This window comes from Aythya fuligula, chromosome 15 (assembly GCF_009819795.1).
Source record: "Aythya fuligula isolate bAytFul2 chromosome 15, bAytFul2.pri, whole genome shotgun sequence".
NCBI classification, from domain to species: Eukaryota; Metazoa; Chordata; class Aves; order Anseriformes; family Anatidae; genus Aythya; species Aythya fuligula.
Genome location: NC_045573.1, coordinates 11,144,763 through 11,166,624, shown reverse-complemented (window position 1 = coordinate 11,166,624; position 21,862 = coordinate 11,144,763). Strand labels below are relative to the sequence as shown.

General features: G+C 54.1%; 2 protein-coding genes across 4 annotated transcripts; one reads left to right on the top strand and one right to left on the bottom strand.

Moving 5' to 3' along the window:
* The first annotated feature begins 703 nt into the window (after window positions 1-703).
* Window positions 704-15,191, top strand: FAM234A (family with sequence similarity 234 member A). Of its 2 annotated transcripts, none has more exons than XM_032197527.1 (12): window positions 704-857; window positions 1,208-1,510; window positions 2,573-2,689; window positions 3,009-3,194; window positions 7,002-7,132; window positions 9,327-9,456; window positions 9,905-10,043; window positions 10,424-10,564; window positions 10,780-10,858; window positions 11,292-11,444; window positions 12,311-12,413; window positions 12,566-15,191. In XM_032197527.1, exons 2-12 carry the CDS (start codon window positions 1,246-1,248, stop codon window positions 12,775-12,777), a joined length of 1,656 nt encoding a protein of 551 aa, XP_032053418.1. In that variant the 5' UTR covers window positions 704-857; window positions 1,208-1,245; the 3' UTR covers window positions 12,778-15,191. The 2 variants fall into 2 exon arrangements, with proteins under 2 accessions (XP_032053418.1, XP_032053417.1); XM_032197526.1 differs by having other exon boundaries at window positions 704-1,129.
* Window positions 15,192-16,717: 1,526 nt separating this feature from the next.
* Window positions 16,718-21,270, bottom strand: RGS11 (regulator of G protein signaling 11). 2 transcript variants are annotated; one of them, XM_032197949.1, is made up of 17 exons: window positions 21,160-21,270; window positions 20,632-20,728; window positions 20,265-20,315; window positions 20,088-20,194; window positions 19,954-20,005; window positions 19,810-19,868; window positions 19,540-19,616; window positions 19,334-19,415; window positions 19,141-19,209; window positions 18,474-18,503; window positions 18,334-18,395; window positions 18,045-18,158; window positions 17,799-17,914; window positions 17,546-17,633; window positions 17,292-17,430; window positions 17,140-17,222; window positions 16,718-17,068 (listed from the first exon to the last, which is right to left on the bottom strand). In XM_032197949.1, the coding sequence occupies exons 1-17, from the start codon at window positions 21,217-21,219 to the stop codon at window positions 16,948-16,950; spliced, it is 1,407 nt and encodes a 468-aa protein (XP_032053840.1). In that variant the 5' UTR covers window positions 21,220-21,270; the 3' UTR covers window positions 16,718-16,947. The 2 variants fall into 2 exon arrangements, with proteins under 2 accessions (XP_032053840.1, XP_032053841.1); XM_032197950.1 differs by having other exon boundaries at window positions 18,474-18,497.
* Between the last annotated feature and the right edge of the window lie 592 nt (window positions 21,271-21,862).

The window sequence follows — 21,862 nt, the reverse complement described above, 5'->3', positions numbered from 1 at the left end:
GCCTGAAAACTATATTTAAAGTTAGTTTTTCTTATTATTATTGTGGGTAATGTTACGGACTTCTGAAACCAACTAGGTTTTCTTTTATTCCTTTTCAGAAGGTAATCAGCAAAAACCCCTGTGGTACTGTAGCTGTAGCTCAAAGTATTCTGACAGAGGCTGACAGTTCGCTGCCTTGAGATTACCTCTGGAATGTAGGAGCTCCTTTGAGTGCCAGAAGTTGATCAAAGTTGTTTGCCTTGCCTGTCCTCTTCAGCCTCATATTGCAGATGGTCCGGGGCTGTGAATTTAGAACTCCTGACTCCTGCAGTGGAAAGTTGATGGGAAGGGTCCTGCTGGTTGCAGTTCCTGCACTTCGCTCCACCTCTGGAGTGGGAGGGAGGAGCCTGGCCCCATCCTGCAGAAAGAGCTTTTCAGTCAAGCTGAGGAAAAGTGGTTTGATTATTTGTGGCAAGGGGAACCTGTCTTCCCCAAGTGCAGTTTCATTAATTATAGATTATGATTTATAGCAGGAGAAATGAAAATAGCAGCTGTTAGCTCCTCTTCCATTCCGATGAAATCCAATTTGCCCAATTCTAGTCTGAATTTGTGCTTTTGTTATCCTCCAGAGAGGAAAGTAATTGTTCTCTTGCCTGCTGTAGGGCTGGGTTGCAACACTTAGCAAGTGGCTTCTCATCAGGGCTGGTGCTGAATAGCTTTGTTTTGCTCCTACGCAGAATACGTTGGAGTTTGTTTCTCTCCCCGGGAAGCTCATGTGCTCATTACACCAGGGAACATCTTTATGTTGGGAAATAAAGGTCACGAGTGTTTCCTTTCACCTATCCAGCCAGGAGTCAGACTGAAATACGCGGGAGGTGGTGAGAAGTCTTTTCAGCAAAAGGAGCTTTTGGCGTGTTTTTCACGAGGCAGCCAGTCCTCAGCACAGAAGCCATCACCGCTTTTGTCCTTGCTCTGGGTCTGGCAGCGCTGATTTCCTACTCTGGAGACTGAACACTGCTATTTTGGGGTCCTGCTGCCTCTCCCCGTTGCTCTGGGTAGGAGACCTCCGGTACCAGAGGTGCTTTATCCAGCTGTGTGACAGCGCGCTGACTTGCCACCTCCTGTTAAATGTTCCCAGTGTGAATATCAGGTAGCAAGAGAATATTTTGTCATTTTATTCTATATTCCAAAATGTATTTTAACTGCTCTTTCTGTTCTCCCCCTGCAGGTGAAAGGGGAGAAGGGTGTCTGAATGAGTGAGCTGCGATGGATAACAAAGACTCAGAAGCTGAGATCCACCCTCTGAAGACAGAGGATGTAAAAGCTCAAGAGAACCATGAAAACTTTGCTGAGAGAAGAATTATCATCAAGCAGTCATCACAACTGTCTCGGCTGTCCCGGTGGCGCACTGCTGCCTTCTTCATCTCATTATTTCTGTGTCTGATAATTGTGTTTGCTTTCTCGTTTATCATTCCTTGCCCAGAGAGGCCTATTTCGGAAAGAACATGGTTCCAATACTATGAAAATGCAGGTGAGCTTACTGTAGCAGAGTAAGTACTTAGCAATGGTTCTGTTCCCTTGCATGTTGTGGATTTGAACTGTGGCTCTCTGCCTCAGCACAATCTGGAGCTGGGCCTGCAGGGGTGCTCCCCTCGGGAGCGAGAACTGTGAATACCTGACCTGGATAAGCAAAGGCCCGTCATAATTGGAGTGGCCTTCCAGGAGGTGCTTACAGGATCTAATTGAAAAATTAAATGCTGCTCTGAAGCACTAACAAGGCAGCAGACTGCTCTCGTTTGGAATAAAAGAAATAGGGAAGGGTATCTAGGAATAAATCTTTGTTGCAGTTGGGTTTGTGGAGTGTTCCCTTGAAGTTGTGCTTAGGTTTGGGGACCATTAAGCATCTTTTCCCTGTCAGTGTGACTTTCTAATTTTTCTCCATGGCTAACAGGAAGGGGAGTAGAATAATTGCACCTTGCTTTTTTATTAACTGCACAAATTTATAATTGTTTCAATTAGCTCTTTAACCTTTGTACTGCGCCTTGGTGACTGGGTGTTTGCTTCTGTCAGTGCTTTTCTTTAACCTTGTGTGTGGTGGCTGTATGCTGTTTATGCCATAAGCACAGAAGTAGTGTTCACCAACAGGGACTGGACTTTGTGCTTTAATGCCTAAATCTAAAATTCTGCTACTTTGAGCTAAAGAAGGGTGCTTTTAGCTGAGAGTGAGTAAGATGATATAGCTGGGGCTGGGTTTCATGATTTGTTTGTTTGTCTTTTTTTATTTTGGGAATAGCAACCCCACACCAAGACCAGAGTTGTTCTTTGTTAAACATAGTTCAAATTCTGGATGCCTGGCTATAAAAAGAGACAAATCCTCTGAGGGATGGAAAAAAATTCCTTTGGCACTAACTTCCAGTCCTTAGTACTCATGTAGATGCCTTTTTTTTAATACAAAAGCCAGTTTGTCCTAATGTTTTGCTGTCAGAGATGGAAGCAGTGAGTAGGACTCTAGGAATTTGTGTTTTCCTCCAGCTAGCTGTGCTGTTGGTTGAGGCAATCCTCACTAGTGCCTGGCTTGTGATCTCTTTTACAGTGGCTTACCAGTTTCTTGCCATAGAAGATGTGGACAAGGACAAAGTGCAAGATGTCATCTTCGCTTTCAGAGCTAGCAATGGCAGCAGCAACTCCAACCGTACTTGTTGGGATGAAGGTAGCTGATTCTGAAACAAAAGGCCTTGTAGTAAGGGCTGCTCCTTCTCTTTTTGTTATAAGTAGTGAGGCTGCTGTGGCAGCTGTCCTGAGGGGGGTGCTGGTGTTGGAGTAGTGCCCATCGTATTGATTCTCCTCCGTGTCGTGAAGTTGGAAGCAGTGTGTGCTTCTGTTAGAAGAGAAATGAAGATAAGGGCTTGGGAGAGAAAATGGGGTTATCTGGGAAGGGATAGGGAACGGGGCAAGGCGCAGCACCCAGGAGGTGCAGGGCAGTGGAAGTAGACACGGGCAGGAGTCCCTCTGATGCCTCTTCTCTTCAGGTCTCCCTTCTCCATGTGCCTTTCTTGCTGCTGTGTCTGGCAAAAACGGCAAAGTGCTGTGGGAGAAGCCGGCTGCCAAGGAGGTCGAGTGGATGCAGTGCGGCATCGGGCAGCTCGGGGAGGCTTCGGAACCGGGTTGCCTCGTCGTGGGGAAGCCGGCGTCGCTCACCGCGCTCAGCCGGTCAGGTGAGTGGCAAGGGGGACAGTGCTGGGCACAGGGGACGGTGCTGGCATCCCTCACCTGGTGGCTGTCAGACCTTGGGAACGGGGAACAGCAGCATGACATGACAAGACAATACGTGGATGATGTGCAGGGCATTTATCATCTTGAAAACCTTGCCAGAGCCATTGGCTGGGCCTTTGAGAACTGCCTGTTCTCTCAGCCTGTCTGTTCCAGAGACTGGGCTCTGCTGTGGTGTTTTGTGCCAGCTGCTGTATTACAAGAACAACTTTTCAACAACTTTTGAAACAGGAGAAGCAGTCACTAGCTGTGAATGTTACTTTTTGCTCCCGGGAGCTGGGCATGAACCCCTGATATTTCTCAGTCCTTTGTGTGAGCGCTAGGAGTTCCTGCAGTGGCAAGAAGCGTGGGAGTTTCAGGGATTTAAGATCTAAAATCACCAAGGGGAGTATGTAGAAGCACTCAGTGGTCTGTTTCAGTAGTCTAGGTGTTTGCCTGATTTCTCTGAAAAGCCTTCTTCATTTCTGCACCTATAGATGGGGGGTTCTTCACTGCCTTGTCTGAAGGGGGAAGGGTGAGGGTAAAGAGTGCCTGTGCTTCTCTAGGAACAGGGCAGTGATCATCTGTTACGCCTTGAACCTTCCTCTCTGAGGAAGATTGAAATACATTTCCATTTGGGGGGTCACTGTTTCAAAGGTTATAGACAATGCATGTTCTCTCTTGGAAACATGCCAAGGATCCTCCCCTCTGTATCCAGTAGTGCATCCCTTACACCCTGTTTTCCAAAAACAGGGAGAGAGAGATAGCAATGGAAAAAGGGATCTGAGGAAAAGATTAACAGCTTTTAATTTCCACTGTAGCTGGAATGAACAACGCACACACAGCTGGAAAGATTCTGTACCAAAGGAGATATCTTAGCACCATTTCGTTCGTCAACAGGCTTTAGCACAGGATATTTATAGACATTAATGAAGTAGTTGCTTTTAGGTCAAAATGTAGATAGGTGACAGCTGAGCCAAAGCCATTTAACTGAAGGCAACCACAAAGAAATAGCACAAGCACGTAGAGAAACAACCAGGCTAAGCCACAAGTCACAAGAACAATGTGGTAGGAAAACATTCCACAGGTAAATTAAAAGCAACAGATGAAAAATTGATTCCGACAGAAAGCTGAATAACCCAGCGGTTGACATATTTGGTACATTTTTGCTGTGGCTTTATGTAGGTTAAAAGGGGTTTCCTAGACTTTCACTGTGGGTTAGGAGGGCAGATCAGAATAAAATATCGGGTTAAACCTATTTAAAGTGTCAAAGTCTGACTTTCATCATGTTGTACTAATAGCAGTAGCCAGATTAATATTTAGCTGTTAATGATTCATCATCATGGAGGATTGATGAGATTCCAGGGACCTCTACCTTTAGTCTCTGCCTGTAGGATGTTTGATCTGAAGATGCCGACAAAATTAATGCTTTTCTGTCAATCCAAGTTGTATCAAATTTTGCTTTCTTCATTGCCAGAATAAGTGACCTGAGCAAACAAGAAGGAAAGCACATGTATCGCATGCGTCTGTTTGTGTGGGACATTTAACATTCCTTCATGTGAAGATAAACAAGCCAGCTGGGACACAGGAGCTTAAGATTAGCTTTTTCAGGTCAAAGCAGAGGTCTGTGTAGCTGGGTATTGTCTCTGCCATGGCCAGAAGCAGCATTCAGAGGAAGAGCATGTGATGAACACTTCTGTCTTTACCTTGTCCTCTGGTAGCTTGCACTGTGAACCCTGTGAGCGGTTCTGGTTCTCACTGGTCTCCAAAGGGATGTGGCAGAAAGGGGGCCGCTATGATCAGATGTCTGAAATTTCTTCCATGCAAGAAAGCACGAAATAAACCAGAAGTCTTCAGCCAATGTGTGACAGGCAGAAAGCTGTCTATAAAATTACGAGCGACATGTAAAAGAACAGGGAATGGCTCTTTCATGTCACAGTTCTTTGCTCAGTGGTTCTTTTATCCAGCAGAAGGTTCAGAAAACAAAACAAAAGCAAAACAAACAAACAAAAAAACAGCAGGGAATAGTTCTGCACATCCACTACATGTTGAGGGCCAGGAACTTAGAGGTGTTTAGTAAACATGTGGGCAGTGACATTAAAGAGTTTTAGCACTGCTCAGTACAAGACACCTGCCTTTGGCTCCGGTAGCCTGTGAGCTGCAGACTGTTACACTCGGGGGCAGCAGGGAGTTTGGTTCCTTGGAGTGAGAGCTGAACTCAGTCACTGACATTTTGAAGCCCTAGTTTTATTATTCCTTCCAGACCCAAAACAGAACAAAACCCTTCACCCATATTGGATTTCTTGTCTAATTTCTGTCTTGGTTTATGTTGCCGTGCTTTTGCAATGATCTTGGACACTGAGGAAGTATTGTAGCACTCCAGATGGCTGCCAGAATAGTCAGATCTCCTGTTAATAGAGCAAGGTGGGACTGGATTCACAGTTCATGCCCTTTGGGAATTGTGTTAGAGCATGAAAGGTTCTTAACTTCTTTGTGTTAAAGCTGTCTCAGTTACCTGTATGTGTTTCTTAAATCAGACTTCTTTTTTTCCAGAGAGTAAGAGACCTTCCTCCAAAATCATTCTCCCCATCTAGCCCGCAAATAATAAAGCATTATGCATTGTAATATGGATTTCAGCAGCCTGATTTTACTGTTGCAGCTTTGGACTACCCTGAAGCCAGGATATAGTCTTTTAAAACTTAAGTTCTCTTCATAATTTGTCTGCTTGTTGTTTTCAGGGGTAAAATTCTTTGCCTTCACATTATTTCCTAGGGGCATTCTTCTGTTTCATATCTGTTGTCATAGTAACAAATCCAAGTACCTTTTTTTCAGTGTTTCAGTAAAAGCTTTGACGGAATCACACCGGCAATACAGCCTGCCTTAAATTATTGCAGACAGTAGGGTAGTAATTCCTCGTCTTCCAGTACAACTGCCTTCATGACAAAGAACATGATTACTTTGCATTCCTGAACTGCTGGTGGCTGTATAGGATACTGTTTAAAGGGGAGGGTAAGCATTTCCCCTCTGAGCACCTAGTTAGACACTTAAGTCTTCCTTAAAAAGAAAAAAACAAACACCAGTCTCCTCTCTCAGCAAATTGTGCTGCAAATTCCCCCAGTGGTGTCTGGAAAGTCGCCAGCAGCAGAGTGTATCTGAGTAAAGCCAAAGCTCTGACACCTACATTTACGAGCAAATGAGACAAAATTGTCTGAAGTGCTGTGGGCCTTCTTCAAATGCTGGAGAGAAGAGGGATGTAAACTGAGTTGTGAGGGGTCATGCTGGCCTGAAAGTTTTGCAGGAGTCAAGTTGCAGGAAAATGTGTTGTCGGGAGTAGCTGTAATGCTGTGATCAGAATTCAGCCTCTTTATGATTTTAAAATGCCTGCACAAATTTAAATACAGAACAACAAGATTTTGGCTTGCTAAAAAGAAAGGGTTCTCCACAGCATGAACGTACCGGAAAGCTTGTTAAGGTAACACACAAAAAAGCCAGCTGTTCTTTGTGCCTTGCTGATTGACTTGTGCCTAGGACATTAGCCTGCCTTTGTGCAGGCAGCTGGAGTTACTTTCCACTATGAGCTGAAATCGTGGATACAGGCACTCATTGGAAATGCAGAAATGCAAAAATACCCCATGATGAGTATAAATGCGGTTGCCTTGTGGTGCTGATGGGCTGTAAATGGTTGCTTGCTGCAAGGAGGAGCAATGGTGTTTTAAAGCCTCTCAATGTAAAGTGCATTTTAGTGAACATTTCCCAATGACTCTGTCTTCTAGGGCGTGTTCAGTGGAGACAGTCAAATGACTTTGGAGCTAATTATACTGTGCTGACTCCCTTGTCAGTGATTCCAGATGTGGATAGTGATGGAGTTCAGGACCTGATAATCTTTGTTGCTACAGGAGATAAGGTATGTCACTCTAAAGCTACGAAAAACCCTGTGACCAGGCCACAGGGCATGGCAGGAATGCTATTTATTTCAGTCTTGTAGCCTAAGAGGAAGTGCCCAGAGGCCTCTGATATCTGTGAGTTTGGGGAAGGTTTTTTCCCACCCTGCAGAGATGTACTCTCAAATCCATGCAAGCGTTTTATGGCTTCAAAACAAAAAACAAAAACAAAAACAAAACAAAGCAAAAGAACAGCCAGGAACCCCTCTCCCTTTTCAGTCTGTGCTGCTCACTGCATCTTCTTAGGCTGTATGTGGAGGAGCGTGCCTAGGCAAGATGAGGTTGCAGTTTTCTGGGACAATGCTCGGAGAAGTGGAAGTGAACAAACCCTGACAGGTTTGGCTCTTAGATCAAAGTACATCTGACAGCCAGAGCTTTTGTACAGCCAGTGGTCTCTCTGGTACCTTATGAGTCTGTGCTTATGGTCTTGCTTTGCACGGTTCTCTTCCAGGTGTCCCTGTGCTGGTTAATTCTGACAGGTTAATTTAGCGAAATAGTTCTAATTGCCTTATGCCTGTTCCAGTATTGCATTTTCCCATTTCTTAGAGGGGAAAAGTCATGTAGCTAAAAATATTTGTATCATAATCCATCTGTATCCATGACTGAGTGATGCTCATCATCTGTATGCGCAATCAGTCCTGTTTAAGCCATGCAGAAGTTATGGTTCCCTCCAAGTCTGAGGGGAGGAGTGGGAGCCCTGTCTCCTCATACCAGAGCACTCTATAAGCAGATTGGGTTTTGCTGTCTGAGGCATTGTTGGTGCCAGAGTCATCAGAAATTCTATCCTCTCTGACTCCTACATTTCTCTTCTGTTTTCTTTCCTTGCTGCTTTTGCTATTCCAGTTATCTCAAGTCTTTTTTGGTTTTGTTGTTTTCTTAATCTTAGCCAGTCAAGGAATGGTTGAATGTAGTCTCTGTTCTGCTAAACTGCCATATGATTTGTTTTCCATGTAACCTCTCTAGCTATCTTGGTATGAAACCCCTCCCTCCCTCTGGACTTGGCAAGTACTCTGTCAACTCCAGTAAAAGTACATTGTGTTTTGAGAAATCGCAGAAATGGTGGGAAGCTTGAGTGGAGCTCTGGAGCTGGAAAAAGGCAGTCCCTTTGGAAGGGAGATTCAGAACTTCAGTAAATTAGCTTTGTTGCTAACAAGGGCTGCAGCTGAACATGACGTTATGCTGCAGTTTCCTGAAATGGCAGGGCTTTGAGCAGTCTGCGGGGAAGGTTCTGTGTGCTTGTGTAGCAGGGGGTTTAGATGCCATTTTTTTGTGAGTCTTAGTGACCCCTACCTGCTGCAAGCTTCAGCACAGACACGTCCTGGAAAACAAGCCATTTTTCAGGATACATCGCCTGTAGCACCTCACGGAAGGCGTTAGGCAATGCAGTGTGTAAGGTGCTGTGTGTTCTCACTGGCTACATGACTGCCACTGGCAGTTTCTGTCCCTGGGGCAGCTGCTGCACCCGTGCTTGCGGGTAAAGGTGCAGCAGTTCATCAAGCGCTGGTGTGCGTCTCCTCCCGGTGCGGGAGGCTGGGATCAGCTGGTGGATGCGTTGCACTCCCCCCTCAGCTGCCTGCTTCATTCTCCCCAGCAAGCTCTATCCCCTATTTGCCTACCAGGCTCTCCAGTTTCACGTCAAGAGCAGCAGATTTTGTTTTGTTTCCCTGTTTGCCCCGCTCAAGGAGGAGGAAGGAAGGTCTCTGTTCTTCTCTGACTCGGCGTCTCTGCTGGATGCTGCTTCTCAGTCCTAGCGTGCTGTGTTCCCCCCAGACCGTGCCTCTTGCCCAGTCATTTGAATTCGATCCTGCCTTTATCCTTTATTCTCTTGGATGAAATATTTTGAGTGGATTCTGTTGCTCTGGTACCTGCACTAAGAGCATAAAGAATCCCGGCATCTTTTTTATCCCTATGGACTCAATGTCAGCTTTAGGAGGGGTAGGCTAGGGCACTGCAAGAATTTATATTTAGCAGAGCTGTGTTCCCTGGGCCTTGTCAAGCCTGCAAGGAGAGAAAAAGCTGTGCTAACTGCTCTGCCAGCACAGTGCTTCCTGCAGGTGATGTCAGGTACTACGTGAAGCCACTACATGAGAACGCTTGAATTGGAGAGAAGCAATTTTAACTTTTTTTTTCTTTTTTTTTAATCCTGTTGCTGTGTAGATTAAGACCTTCATCCATTCGGGAAGAAATGGCAACGAGATCGGCTCCACTGAAAGTCACAGCATGGGTGGGAAGGCTCATTATATCAGTCTGAACATAGGCTCTTCCTCCTACTTCCTTTTCTATACAGGTACAGTCCTGTTCAGGACTTCAGTCGGAAAGAATGATTGTAACTGTGAAATAAGTGTTACTAAACAGTTGTTGGAAAGTGTTTTACATTCTCAAAAGCTATGTCATGGTTCCACCTGGTGAAGAAGCTATTTGAGGCCAAAAGAAGGTGGGACCTTGCTGAAACTAAGGTTTGGTACATACTGTAGTAATCGTATTTGAAAAAATGTTAAGAATGTAAGTTTTAAGCAGCCATTTAAATAGCAAGTGATTATTGTGAAACGCTTGGATTATGAACAGATACGATGCTAAAAGCATTCAAAAAGGCAGGCTTGAGTCTCAAAATATTGCTAAAAATACAGTTCATCATTCATCTGCCAGATTAATTTCAGACATTATCTGGAAATCTGTGGAGTTCAGAGCAAGTGCAGGATAACTTACCTCCCTCATTTTTGCTTTTTTTTGCACAGCCAACTCTGTCTATGCATATTCCCTGAAAGAGCTCTACAGTGCAGCAACTGGGATGGAAAATTTGCTTCCCAGCCTTGAGCAAGATCCTCTGTGGGAGAGGAACATTGACCCAACCACACACCGCTTCTTCCTTCCCAGGCATGGTGTCACGTCTTGGTTGCCGGTGGTTTGGAGGGCACTGATGTTCCTGACAGGATGGATTGCTCTGCCGTTGTTCTTTCCTGGCTATGCAATTTGGCCTAAGAGCACATCCAAACCTTGGGGAGAGAGCTGGCATTGATAGTTTTGTCAGGGTTTCGCAGTTAAGGAGGGAAAGCAGATTGTGATTTTGTATTTGCATGCAAGTGGAGCACCTCAGACAACTAATTCAGTGGGTGGCAAATGCAGAGCCTGGTGCTTCACCTCCCAGCCCTGCTGGTCTTCCCTGCCTGTTAGGATGAGCCTCTGACTTTTTATTATGCAGGGGGAAAAAAAATCCCCTATCTAGAAAGCATAATCAATTCTCTGTTCTTGTTTAGCTCTGGAGACATTCATTACCTGGTAAAAATTCCCGGGGCATCACGGGACAACGTCCTGGTTGTGAACTCGGAGATGGCTACGCTGATCAATCCACAGAATCTTCAGATTTTGTGGACCCTCAATGTGTCCCATGTTATGAGGTAATGCTGCCTGCACAGATCGTGTGTAGCATTTTCAGGTTTCCAGCAGCAGCGGTCCTGGCAGATGCTATTTTTTCATTTGAAATATAAAAGCCTGCAGTGTTGTAGCAGCTGAGTCTCATACAAGGGAGTTGCTGGGAGGCTGCTCTGAAAGACCAGGGCATGCACAAGCCGTCAGGTTGTATTGTGATCTGTCCATTCTTTTCCTTTCTCAGTGAGCCACGGCTTGGTTACTACAAACCTGATGTTCTTGGTGTTGTCCTTGAGAGTGAGATCGGGCCCAACAGGAAGAAGGTTTGAAAGCTCTTCCTTTTAACTTCCCTTTTCTCTGCATGTCTCAGCTCAAGCAGGCATTGAGCTGAGGGCAGCTGGTACAATGTGCTGCCTCCAGCTGATTTTAGAAGGCTTTTAGCTAGAAAAGAATCTCTTTTAAGAAGCTGCTGAAGCCAGCCCAGGCACTTTCTCTTCTCAGCAAGTGACTTTGATGACAGAACTTTGAACTCCGTGAAATAGCTTGAAAAAGTTGAGACTTTACTCTTACATGGTCCACCCAAGGTCTCACAGCTCTGTGATCAAGTGGAAGCTCAGCTTCAAGTGTTTCCTCATCTTCCTATGTGTCAGATACTTGCTCCCATAGACAGTATGAGGTAGAGACAGCTGACTTGGCCTCTTCCTCGTGGCTCATAGAGCTCTTTGATCCGAGTTCGTTTTCTTTCTTTCCTGCTAGGTTATGATTGTTGAGGGTGGATCTGGAGCAGTCCAGTGGGACCTGAAGCTGAACTCGAGAGCAGAGAGCCCAGGGCTAGCCACACTTTCTACTGCTGATCACCGGTCCACCTTCCTCATCTGGGGTGAATACAAGGTTGCAGGAAATGAAACGGTGGGTAGTGCTGCTGCATGGCTGCTGTTTTCTAAACTTTGGGTCAAAATTGTGTGGAGCCACCCCCTTTACCCAGCGTTGACATTCAAATCTGTAGGTCCTACGAACACTGCAGCATTCTGCACAGGGTGTGGGGTATCCACGTGTCTCTGACCAGCCCTGTCTGCTTGCAGTATGCAGACCTCTGCCTGTGGTCTGGTCTGTAGTAGGTCCTTACCATGGCCGTAGCATTGTCCCTACTCGCAGCTGGTGGTGGCACCAGCAGCTTTTGTCATCCTCAGCCTGGCTACATAGAGAAAAGGAACTTAGTGGCTGTATGAGCAAAGTAACTGGATTGCCCAGAGCCTTGCCTTGGTGTGGTACTGCAGGTGAGTTGAGAGGCTGCTGGCTTGGTACCCCTGAGACTGCTGCTGTTTGGTCTGCACCTTTTGCAGCAGTACTGCAGACTGTGATCTGTGGCCACGTGAGCATCCTCTCCGTCTCCAAGGCAGGGTGCAGCAGCCCTGATACACAGCTTGGCTATGGAGCAGCGGCTGGCAGTGTCAGTGTCGCTTTGTGTTGGAGGGTGTCTGAATGCCAGCTGAGTTTTCTGTGCTCTCCTTGCTAAGTCTACTAGCCCGAGGGCAAAATCTGTCTCCTGCACATAGCAGACAGGCCTGCTCTGTGCAGGAAGGTTGGGCTGGGGAGGAGGGCACCAAGCAGTGAGTAAAATCCTATCCCTTGTGATGGTGGCATCAAACAGGATGAATTGCCTAGACGTAGACAAGTATTTGGCTGGATGTACTCTGTCGGGCATGAAGTAATAGCTGAGCCTGGTCTCTGGGATAATGTATGTGAGTGTTCTGATAGAGTCCTGTTGGTTACAGGGATCCACAGCTCCTCAGCAGAAGCTGTATCTGTTCCATCCTTCCTACACTAACGTCCTGTTGGAGCTCCGCAATAACACAGACCAGATCATTGCGTTCAATGGTAAGTCCTGGCCTTGCAGCCCTCCAGCAGGGAGCTGCAGGAGGACACCGACTCCTGGTACCTCCTGGGCTGCCTGGGGGTGTGGTGGTGAGCTTGTGGACGGCCTGAATGGAGACCTGAGGCCGGGCTGTTCCCTCTGCTCTGTGTTACAGCCGCGCTGTTTGAGCGGAGCCGTCATGCCTGCTATGTGCTGTTGACGGGGCCTCAACCCAGCGAGGAGCCGGGGTTGGTATCTCTGATGAAGCGCAAGCTGAAGGAGGATGTCTCGGAGAGCAAGGTGATCTGGCTGAGCCAGGTGGCTGTGGACAGTGAGCAGTACATCCGGGACCGCCTCTACAGGATGCGATTCCACAGCCGAGTGTGAGTTCGCTGGGAGAGCAGGAGAGGCTGCTCTGGCCCCTCTCCTCTGCAGCACTGCACTTAGCAAACCCCGATCACGGATTCCAATGGGAAGCTGTCTTTCTCGATCTGCAAACCAAAGTGTGGCTGGCAGGGAAGCTCCCCCAGTGCCTGGGTATGCCCAGGCTGTGGGAGCAGCTGCCGGCGCATCCACTGTCAGAGCTGATGGGACTTCAGTGCTTGGCTGCCACTGAGGTGTCGTGAGCTCAGGGGTGAGGGCTTTCCACTTGGTCCTTCTGCGCCCGCAGAACTGTGCTGACTCAGCCTCTATCTGGAGGAAAACATGCTTGTGGGGATGCCTGAGCTGATTATTTCCTGGGTGCTTGCATGAGAAGTGGAGCTTTGGTGTGTGGTGTTAGATTTCCTTTCTGAGTCAGCTCTCCTGGCTGCAGAAGAGGTGCTTGACTGCAGAGCCATTTGCAATCGTCCTCTCCTGAATTTGGGTCCCCCTTCAATAATGGGTGTGTAGTGCTAGACCCCAGCTATGGCTGATGACTTGGCTAGGTCCTACCTGTGCCAGCAGGGCACAGATTAAAGTTTCATTCTTAGAAAATGACCTTTTCACCTGAGAATAGCCCCGTGTACCCCACCCAGCAGTCACAAGCCTACCTGTGTCTTCTGTGCTGCTTCCTTTCCTGCCAGGCTGTACAGCACTGGTGACACTGACAGGGAGCTGGTCTCCCACCTGACCCATATGTCCACATCCCAGCCCCCTTGTGATTGTAGGTGATACAATAACATGAGGCTTGCTGGTCCCTTCAGGTGTGGACGCCACCTCTCCTCTTGGTTTCGAGGTGCCAGGGTATCTAGGACACTTACTAGAGTAGAATTGCACTTTAGCCTTTCCTGGGAGCTTGGCCTGCTGCTCCTGGGAGCTCTCTGTACTCCAGTGGCAATGCCAGCTGTCCTGAAAATACTAATTTGGTCTTGCAGCTACTGAGGAGTCTTTTCCAAGTTCTGTCCCCTCTGCCAGGGGGTGGGCAAGCTGCAAGACAGATGTAAGCCACTACGCAAAAACACAGGCTGTATGTGCAGCACCGCTCCAAGGAGAGCTCTGTGCTGCCTCCCTGCCCCTCGGATTGAAGTGGTGCTGGGGGAGGATCTCCAGGTGTTGTTTTCTCTGAAGGTGCAGCCTGGCGGCCCGAGAGAGTGGGTCTTGCTGGCTGGGATGGGCTGCTGTGTGAAAGTGATGTCTCTCTTGGAGATGTCTTTAGTGTGCTGTGTCTGCTCTGCCCTGTTCCTGGTGGGCACCGGTGCAGGCTGTAGGAACAATGTGCAAGAAGCCTGGAAACCAGTTTGCATAGGCTGCTGGGTCCTGAAAGCTGCTGTCCCCACACCAGCTGCACTGAGACAGCTGCTGTTTGCACGCTGCTGGGCGTCCCTTTGGCTGGTGAGAGGGAGGTGGACAGAAAACACAGCTGAACACGGTGGAGTTTGCATCCTAAAAAACCTCCCAGCTTTTGTGGTGCTGGAGGGGGGTTAGCCAGGGCCTTCCTCCCTCATGCAGTCTCAGCTTGGGGCACCTGCAGGCAATACTGCAGGGCGAGCAACTTGAGACAGAACTTGAGAGCTTGTGTAGGTCCAGGAATCAGTTCTCTCGGGGCAGCCACTGACATTTCCCATGCTGCAGGGCAGCTCCGGGCACGGGCAGCTGGGGTCACGCAGAACTGTGCGTGCGGCTGCAGCTCTCCCAGCCTTGCAGCAAAATGAGCTGTGGCACCCATAGTCCGGCCACACACCCACCCGCTGCTGCCCCGCGGCCCCGTAGCTGCTGATCGGGTGTGCTTGCACCCTCTGCCAGTCAGAGCTGTGCAGGATGGGTGCCCGGTGGCCTGGATCTGTGTGGTCAGCACAGATTGCATCCCGCTGAGGTTCCCGGGGCAGCGAGCACGCCCAGGCTTTATTCTCACCGTAACCACGCTGGCTCCCTTCCTCCTCAGCTCCCTGCGCAGGCCTGACCTTCGTGGTAGGCACACTGAATGTTCTCCTTCAATAGTGCTGGGTTTTCAGCTCTTGGGGGGCTTTTCTGGCTTTAAGTTGTCCGTTCATGTTTCCAAATACTTTGGAGATCCAGAATTCCCTGTGGCAGCTCAACTAAACGCATCAGTGCCAAACCAGCACCTTCTTAACAAAACAAGTCCTTTTTGCAGCTTCTTTCCGTGTGTAATTGTTTTTTGCAGTATTTAATGAATGACTTTGTGCCTTGATTCAATAACTCAGATGGGTGATGATGGCATTATATCACTGTGTTATGCATTAGTGTGTTTTTTAACACTACGACTGTTTGGATTGGTTCTTTAACTTATTGCAAATTGTGCTGTATAGGACTTGGTCTAACTGTAATGGTTTCAATAAATCCTCTTTTGCATTGTTTGTAAATGGTGCCATGCTTTTTTTGTGGCTGCTAACAAACAGCTGAAGTTATACAAGAATTCAGAATTTTGGCAGCCCTTTGTGTGGCTTCCCAAGGGCAGAAAAAAACTTTTTGGAAGGGACCCAAGTGTCCTGGTGACGCTTGCAGCTTGTCTTTGGCTCTTTGGCGGTAGGTGCCCACCTCTCCCCTTCGTTACGGTGGTCAGGCTCGCCCTGGACAAGGCTCAAACCCCAGGAAGCAACTGGAATGTGACAGACCTGCCAGCTGAGCTGGTGCTGGGCCAGGAGCGTTCAGCGATAGTGAAGGTAACGGGAAGCAGCTCAGTGTCCCTTCTGGAAGAGGCCGGGCACCACGCTGCTAGAAAAAAGGGTGCTTGGCCCCTACGGCTGCTCTGTGGAGGGATTTGTGCAAACTTGTCTCTGTCTGCCGCTGCAGTGAGCCCCTCTCGAGGGGCATTGCTGTGTGGGCAGCGGGCTGCACAGCCCCTCGGGTGCCTGACCTGCGGGAGGCTGGAGTTAGATAACAGGGCTGGGCCAGCACATCCCTTCCCCCTGCCTGGGGCTCGGTGACCTGGTTTTACACCCCAGATTCCTGCTGCAGTCCATCAGCATGAAAATCTCACTCCAGGGCTTGGATTTGGATCAAGCCAAAGGGAGCCGCGTGGCACGCGGTGTCTCCTGGAGCGTGGGACCATCTGTCGCTGCCCTGTGGCTGCCAGCGCCGAGGTCCCAAGCTCCATCCTGGCACCGAAGCTCCTGCAGCTTCCCCAGCACCTCGCCCCAGGGCTGCTCTCTACGCCCCAGCACTGAGCTGAGCTACAGCCAGCCCCTCTGTTCTGGGGCTCCTGAGCTCTACGGCAGGAAGGGATGCCGTGATCCCAAGTATCTGCAGGGTCTCTCGTTGGCTGCAACACGGGCTGGCACCGCGTGGCCCTTGGTGGGCTGGGGACATCCCCACCCAGCCCCGCTGTGTGGGCCCCGAGTGCGTGCGGGCTGGACTTGGCACCGAGGCTGAGCGCCAGGGGCCGTGAGCCCCCCTCCTGTTTATATAATGGCCAGTATTAATCCCCCACAGCTGGGGCTCAGCTCCGGGAAAGAGAATAATCCTGCGTGAGATCCTCAGCCTCTGCTTGGATTAACGGGCTGAGGGCAGGGAGAGCAGCTCAGCCGCCAGCCGTGGGGCCTTTACAGCCCCCGTTTGCTGCCCGGCAGCATCTTGCTGCACCCCTGGCCTGGCTCCAAGGCCGTTCATTTGGGCCTCCCTGCACTGCCCACCCATACACAGGGGGCTGCAGGGGGGCCCAGCGCCCTATGTGCCAGCTCAGCCATGCCTGGGGGTGGGGGCTGCATGTGGGAGCCACTGGGGTGGGATGGGGGCATCTGTGCGTGCCTGGGGGGCTGCTCCCCACTGCTGCCAGCCCACTGGGGGCACATCTAGCTGGGCGAGGGGCAGCCACCCCCTTGTGGACCCCCCCTTCCCCGCTGCAGCCCCCCTGGTCACCCCTCCCCGACCGTGACGCTCACCGCAGCGCTTTCCCCACGGGGTCCTTTATTTTCTGCACGTGTTGTGTTGAGCCCCAGGGGGGGCTCCTTTGGGAGGAGGATGGGGCTGGGGGTGGTGAGCAGGGGGCACAGTGTGGCCAGGCTGGCCGTGGGGCGTATGGCTTCTCTCCTTCAGTGCTACTGCAGGCAGGGTCCTGTGACGGGGCAGAGGCTGGGGGCCCCTCCACTCCCGCCGTGGGCTGGGACCATGCGTGGTCTCCTAGCTCTCCTCCTCGGGCACAGCCGTGGGGCCTTTGATCTTGTCCTCGGCGTCACCAGCGGGCAGGAGCAGGGCCGGGCTGGGGCTGGAGTGCCGCTGCTTGCGCATGAAGGGGAACACCCTGGGGGCAGAGACAGGGTGAGCGCTACGGGGCCGCCCCCAGCGCCCTACAGAGCCTGGTCCCTGCCTCACCGCTTCTTGGTCTCCGGGGGGATGACGGCCTCGGCCAGGAGGTTCCTGTAGAGCTCCGACTTGAGGAAGCGCGGGTAGGAGTCCTGCAGGGAGCAGAGCCATCAGGCCCCGGCCCCCCAGCACCATCCCAGCCCTGCCCAGCCCTCGCCCACCTTCTTCATCAGCATGTAGATGTGCATCTGGGCGTCGTCCATCACGTAGCGGTGGGGCGTCTTGATGCCCTCCAGCGTCCGCTCCATGGTCTTGCTGTCGATGTTCACCCAGCGCGTGGCCCCGGGAGCCAGGAACTGCCTGGGGGTTGCACCCGGTGATGAATGCCCACCCCAGGGCCGGCCCCCACGCTCGGACGTGGCACTGCCATGGCCTGGTCCCCACAGCTGTCCCCTGCTGCCCCTCCAGTGCTCACTGGTAGATGGAATCCACGATCTCGGCGATGCGGGACTGCTCCCCGTAGCGCAGCTCCTCGCACGCCTCCCAGAAGCTCAGGTTCTCAGCTGGGGAGGGGGACAGGGTGTTGGGGAGGGGGACATGGCACCAGACACCACCCTCCCCAGGCCATTCCAGCTGGTCCCACAGCAGGATTAAACCCCCCTGAGCGGGGAGCAGCTGGTGTGATGTGGGCAGCAGGTCCTGGGGGGGGTCCGGATGGGCCCACTGACCACTGAACTCCTTCTTGAGGAACTCGAGGAGCTGTGCGCGGCCCAGCGGGTCGGTGAGGAGCTCACTGAAGTCGAAGCCCCAGCGCTCCACCCGCAGCTTCGTGGGGGTCAGCACCCTGCCGGCGACACCGGGGCAGCGGGTGAGGGGTGGGGGGGCTGCATGCGCAGCCACATCCCCTCCCTGCGCCCCGTCCCGGGGTCGGTGTCAGGGCGAGGAGGGTGGGGATGGGACCCATGGGTGCTTACGTGGGGGCGTTCATGGCCCAGTACGTGGTGTCGTCGGTGATCCAGGGGTTGCTGGGCAGGCAGCCGGACATGATGGGGTCGTGGGGCACGTACTGCTCGTTGAACTTGATGTACCTGCCGGGAGTGGGGGCTGGAGGTGGCCAGGGCCGCCGTGTCCCCAGCCCCGCTACCTGCCTGCCCTGCTCCCGGCCGCCTCGGGGGATGCTGCAGGGCCGGCTCGGGGCCAGGACACGTGCTCGGGCTCCGCGGTGTCCTCGGCTCTGCCACCACCACGGCAGCTGCCGCTCACCCCTCGAGGCAGATGGACGACTTCACCCGGGTCCTGGCCATGGCCTTCCTGCAGTACTCGATCTGGGGCCGGCCCACGGGGCACGTCAAGGCCCTGCACCCCCTCTCCCACCCCTTCTCCCACCTCCTCGCCCCGCTCACCTCCCGCTTGTAGTAGTCCATGTTCTTGGCCTGCAAGAGACGCACGGAGCCGGGTGAGGGCCTGGGAGGGGGGCCAGGACCTCATGCCCTCCAACCCTGTCCAGCACCACCCAGGGGAAGCACCCCTATGTGCATCCCCAGCCCCACACAGCCTCCAGCCCTCCCCACATCGATGTCCCCCTCCCCAAATTGCCCAGCACAGCCCTGGAATGACCCAGGCATCCTGCCCCCCGCCCCAGTGCAACGCGTGGGTTAGTGACACTTACGTGGGCAGACGACATGGCACGTGGAGAAGAGAAGAGAAAACCTGGAGGTTAGTAAGGACCAGCCGGGCAGATGGGGGGTGCTGGGGCTGCGTTAGTGGGGCCACCACACGAGGGAAGGGCCTGGCCGGCCCCAGACAGCTTGGGGTTGGGGCTGGGGGCTGCCAGGTGGGTGCTGGGGGCACAGGCAGCAGGGCAGCCCTGGGGGGGATTAGCAGAGGGCACAGATGGCAGAGGGTGCACGGGCAAACACAGCCCCTCCCCCAGCTTAGCAAGGGCAGTGGGGACAGCTGGACACACAGATGTTAGCAGAGCTGGGGTTCACCCCCCAAAAAAAAGCAACGTGTGCACAGCCTGGGCTGGGACAGCCGTGACCCCCCAGGGCAGCTCCAGCCCGCACCTACCAGCTGCACGCGGCTGGTGTGGCAATTCCTGCGCTCAGGGCCCTGCTCCAGCACGCTGGGGGCTCCCGGCTGCAACGAGAGCAAAGTGCCAGGGTTGGAGGGACCCCCTCACTGTGAGGGACCCCCCCCAACACCACCACCCCCCAGCCCCTGCACCCAGGGCTGTGCTTGGTGCCAGTGCCCAGGGCCTCACCGGGGGCCGGTTGACGAGCCAGTACGCCTGCTCCTGGCAGTCGATGACGATGCGGTCGCCCTTCCGCCGCTGCTTGGCCGCCCTGTCCGTGGCAAAGGCAGTGCCTGTGCCCCGTCCCCGCTGCTTCCCCTGGGCAGCAGCGGCACCAGCTTCTGCCCATCCCCATCCCTGTCCCCATCCCGGTGCTGTGAGCGCCCTGCACTCACCGGAGCTGCTCCCGCGCCTGCATGACCACAAAGTCCCACGTGTGGTTGATCCTCTTGTGCAGGAGGTTGTAGTTGTCCTGGGGAGCAGCGGCCAGGTGGCCACGGCATCACACCTGTGCCCTGCCCTCCCCTGGCCCTGGGGCCCGCAGCATGGGGACCACTGCACCGGGTGCAGCGGCGAGCATTGGCCCCTCCTGGATGAGCTGAGCCCCCCCCAGCTCATCACACACATGAACCCTGCCACGGATTGGGCAGGAGGGCACCTCTCACCTTCTCGTGCTCGATCAGGTCACCCTGCTTGCGGATGTTCTTCTTCGCCAGGTAAATGGCTGCGAAGGGAGTGCAGCCACCTCAGCGGGGCCGGGAAGGGGCCGCAGCCCGTGGTGGCAGTGGCTGCAGCAGGTCGGCACCTACCATAGTCCAGCTCGGTGGCCGGCCACTTGGTGCTGGTCCAGAAATACGGGGTCTGGGGCGGCAGAGAGGGGCCAGGCTGAGCTGCGGCACCGAGGCCGCTGCAGCGCCCGCTCTGCCCGCAGAAGGGCACGTACCTGGAAGCGGTAGGGTGACTCATCCGCCCGCAGCGTGAGGCTGCGGGGGTCTTTGAGGGGGTAGATGTAGCCGTGCTTCACAATGAGGTTGCCGAGGTGCAGCGACTCTGGGGGAGCGGGAGTGGGGGCTGCCGAGCGGCTCAGCAGCCCCGGCTGCCCTGCGGCACCGACACTCACCCTCCTCCGAGATGCCGTACTTCTGGATGAGCCACTCCACGATGTCGTTCCCTGGGGGCCGTTAGCAGGGTGTGACAGGGCCCCCCATGCAGCGGGTGCCAAAGGGGCGAACAGGGTGATGGGTGCCCTGCCAAGGACGTGCCAAGCTGCCCGCCCCGGGCGAGCGCCCGCCCTGCTCTGCCAATGCATAATTGATCCCAGCTGCATTTCTGAGAGCACACGAACGTGGGGAGGTGAGTGGCTTGGGGCTGGGGTGCCAGAGGGCTGGGTGCTGGGCACAGCACACCGCAGAGCTGGGCACAGGCGGGCAGCATCGCTTGACTCCCTGCCATGCGCGGCCTCGCAAGGAGCCCCAGCTCAACCTCACCTGTCATGGCATGGGGGATGACGGTGATGAGCAAGCGCTGGTTCCTCATCTTGATGCCCATGTCCGGGTCCTGCATGCTGACGATCATCCGCTCCATCTGCCCAGCAAGCATCGGCCACGCTCAGCCCTGCGGCTGGTGGCAGAGGGTCCGGGGACAGCCCGACAGCCCGGTGCAGGGCAGGCAGCCGGGAGGCACCTTGGCACCCCTCCGCACGTGGGACACCCTGCAGCCGGCCGAGGCGCGGGGAGCGCTGCCGCCGGGTGTCACCAGGTCACCGGGGAGCCCCGTTTTTGGGGAGCGAGCCCTGCCGGGGCTGCGGCACTCCCGGGGCCGGGGGCCAGGCACGGAGCTCGGGTGCCCACCCGTGAAGTGTCCCCGCGTGGGGCGCTGCCCGGTGCCTCCGGCGCTGCCAGCAGCGCGGCCGGGGCAGCTCCCCGCTGTCCCGCGGGACCGGTGCCGGTGCCCGGTCCCCTCGGAGCCCCGACGGCCGTTCCCCGCGGTGCCGGTGCCGGGCGGTGCCGGCTCACCTTGCTGAGGCACGGCATCTGCAGGCGGGGATGCCCGCCGCGGGGACCACCGACGGTCATCGCGGGTGCGCTCCGCTCCGCTCGGGGCCGCGGCTTCCCCGCTCCCGGTCCCCGGCCCAGCCCCGGCACCGCCCCGGTCCCGGCCCCGGCACCGCCCCCGCCCGGCCCCCGCCCGCCCCCGCCGCGCTCCCCCTGGCGGCTGCCGCGGTCCGAGCCCGGTGCCCGGCCGGGGCATCCCGGGGCGCGGCGGCGACCCCGGCCCCGACCCCGACCCCGTTTCCCCGCCGCCCCCGGGGCGGTGCCGAGGGCGTTCGGGGGGCGCCCCCCGTGGCCGAGCGGGGCCGGGGGCGGCCGCCGGGGCCGGGAGCGTCCCGAGGAACCGGCCGCATCCCCGCGGCTGCCGGCGGGGCCGCACCGGCACCGGGCGGGGCGGCTGCGGGAGGGCTGGGGGGGGGGAGGATGGGTAGCTGCAGGCAGCAGGCGCTCGGGGCTCGCTCCCGGGTGCGGGCAGGGGATGGAGCCGCGGGCAGGGTGCGGGCAGGGTGCGGGGGGATGCGGGCAGGGTGCGGGCAGGGCGCCCCGGGGGCGGGCAGGCGCGGTGCCGGCGCGCACGGCGGATGAGCTCACTGCAGTCTCGCCGCCCATGAGCGGCGGGGCTGGAGCCGCCCGGCGCCGAGGGGCGGGGGCGGGCGGGGGCGGGCAG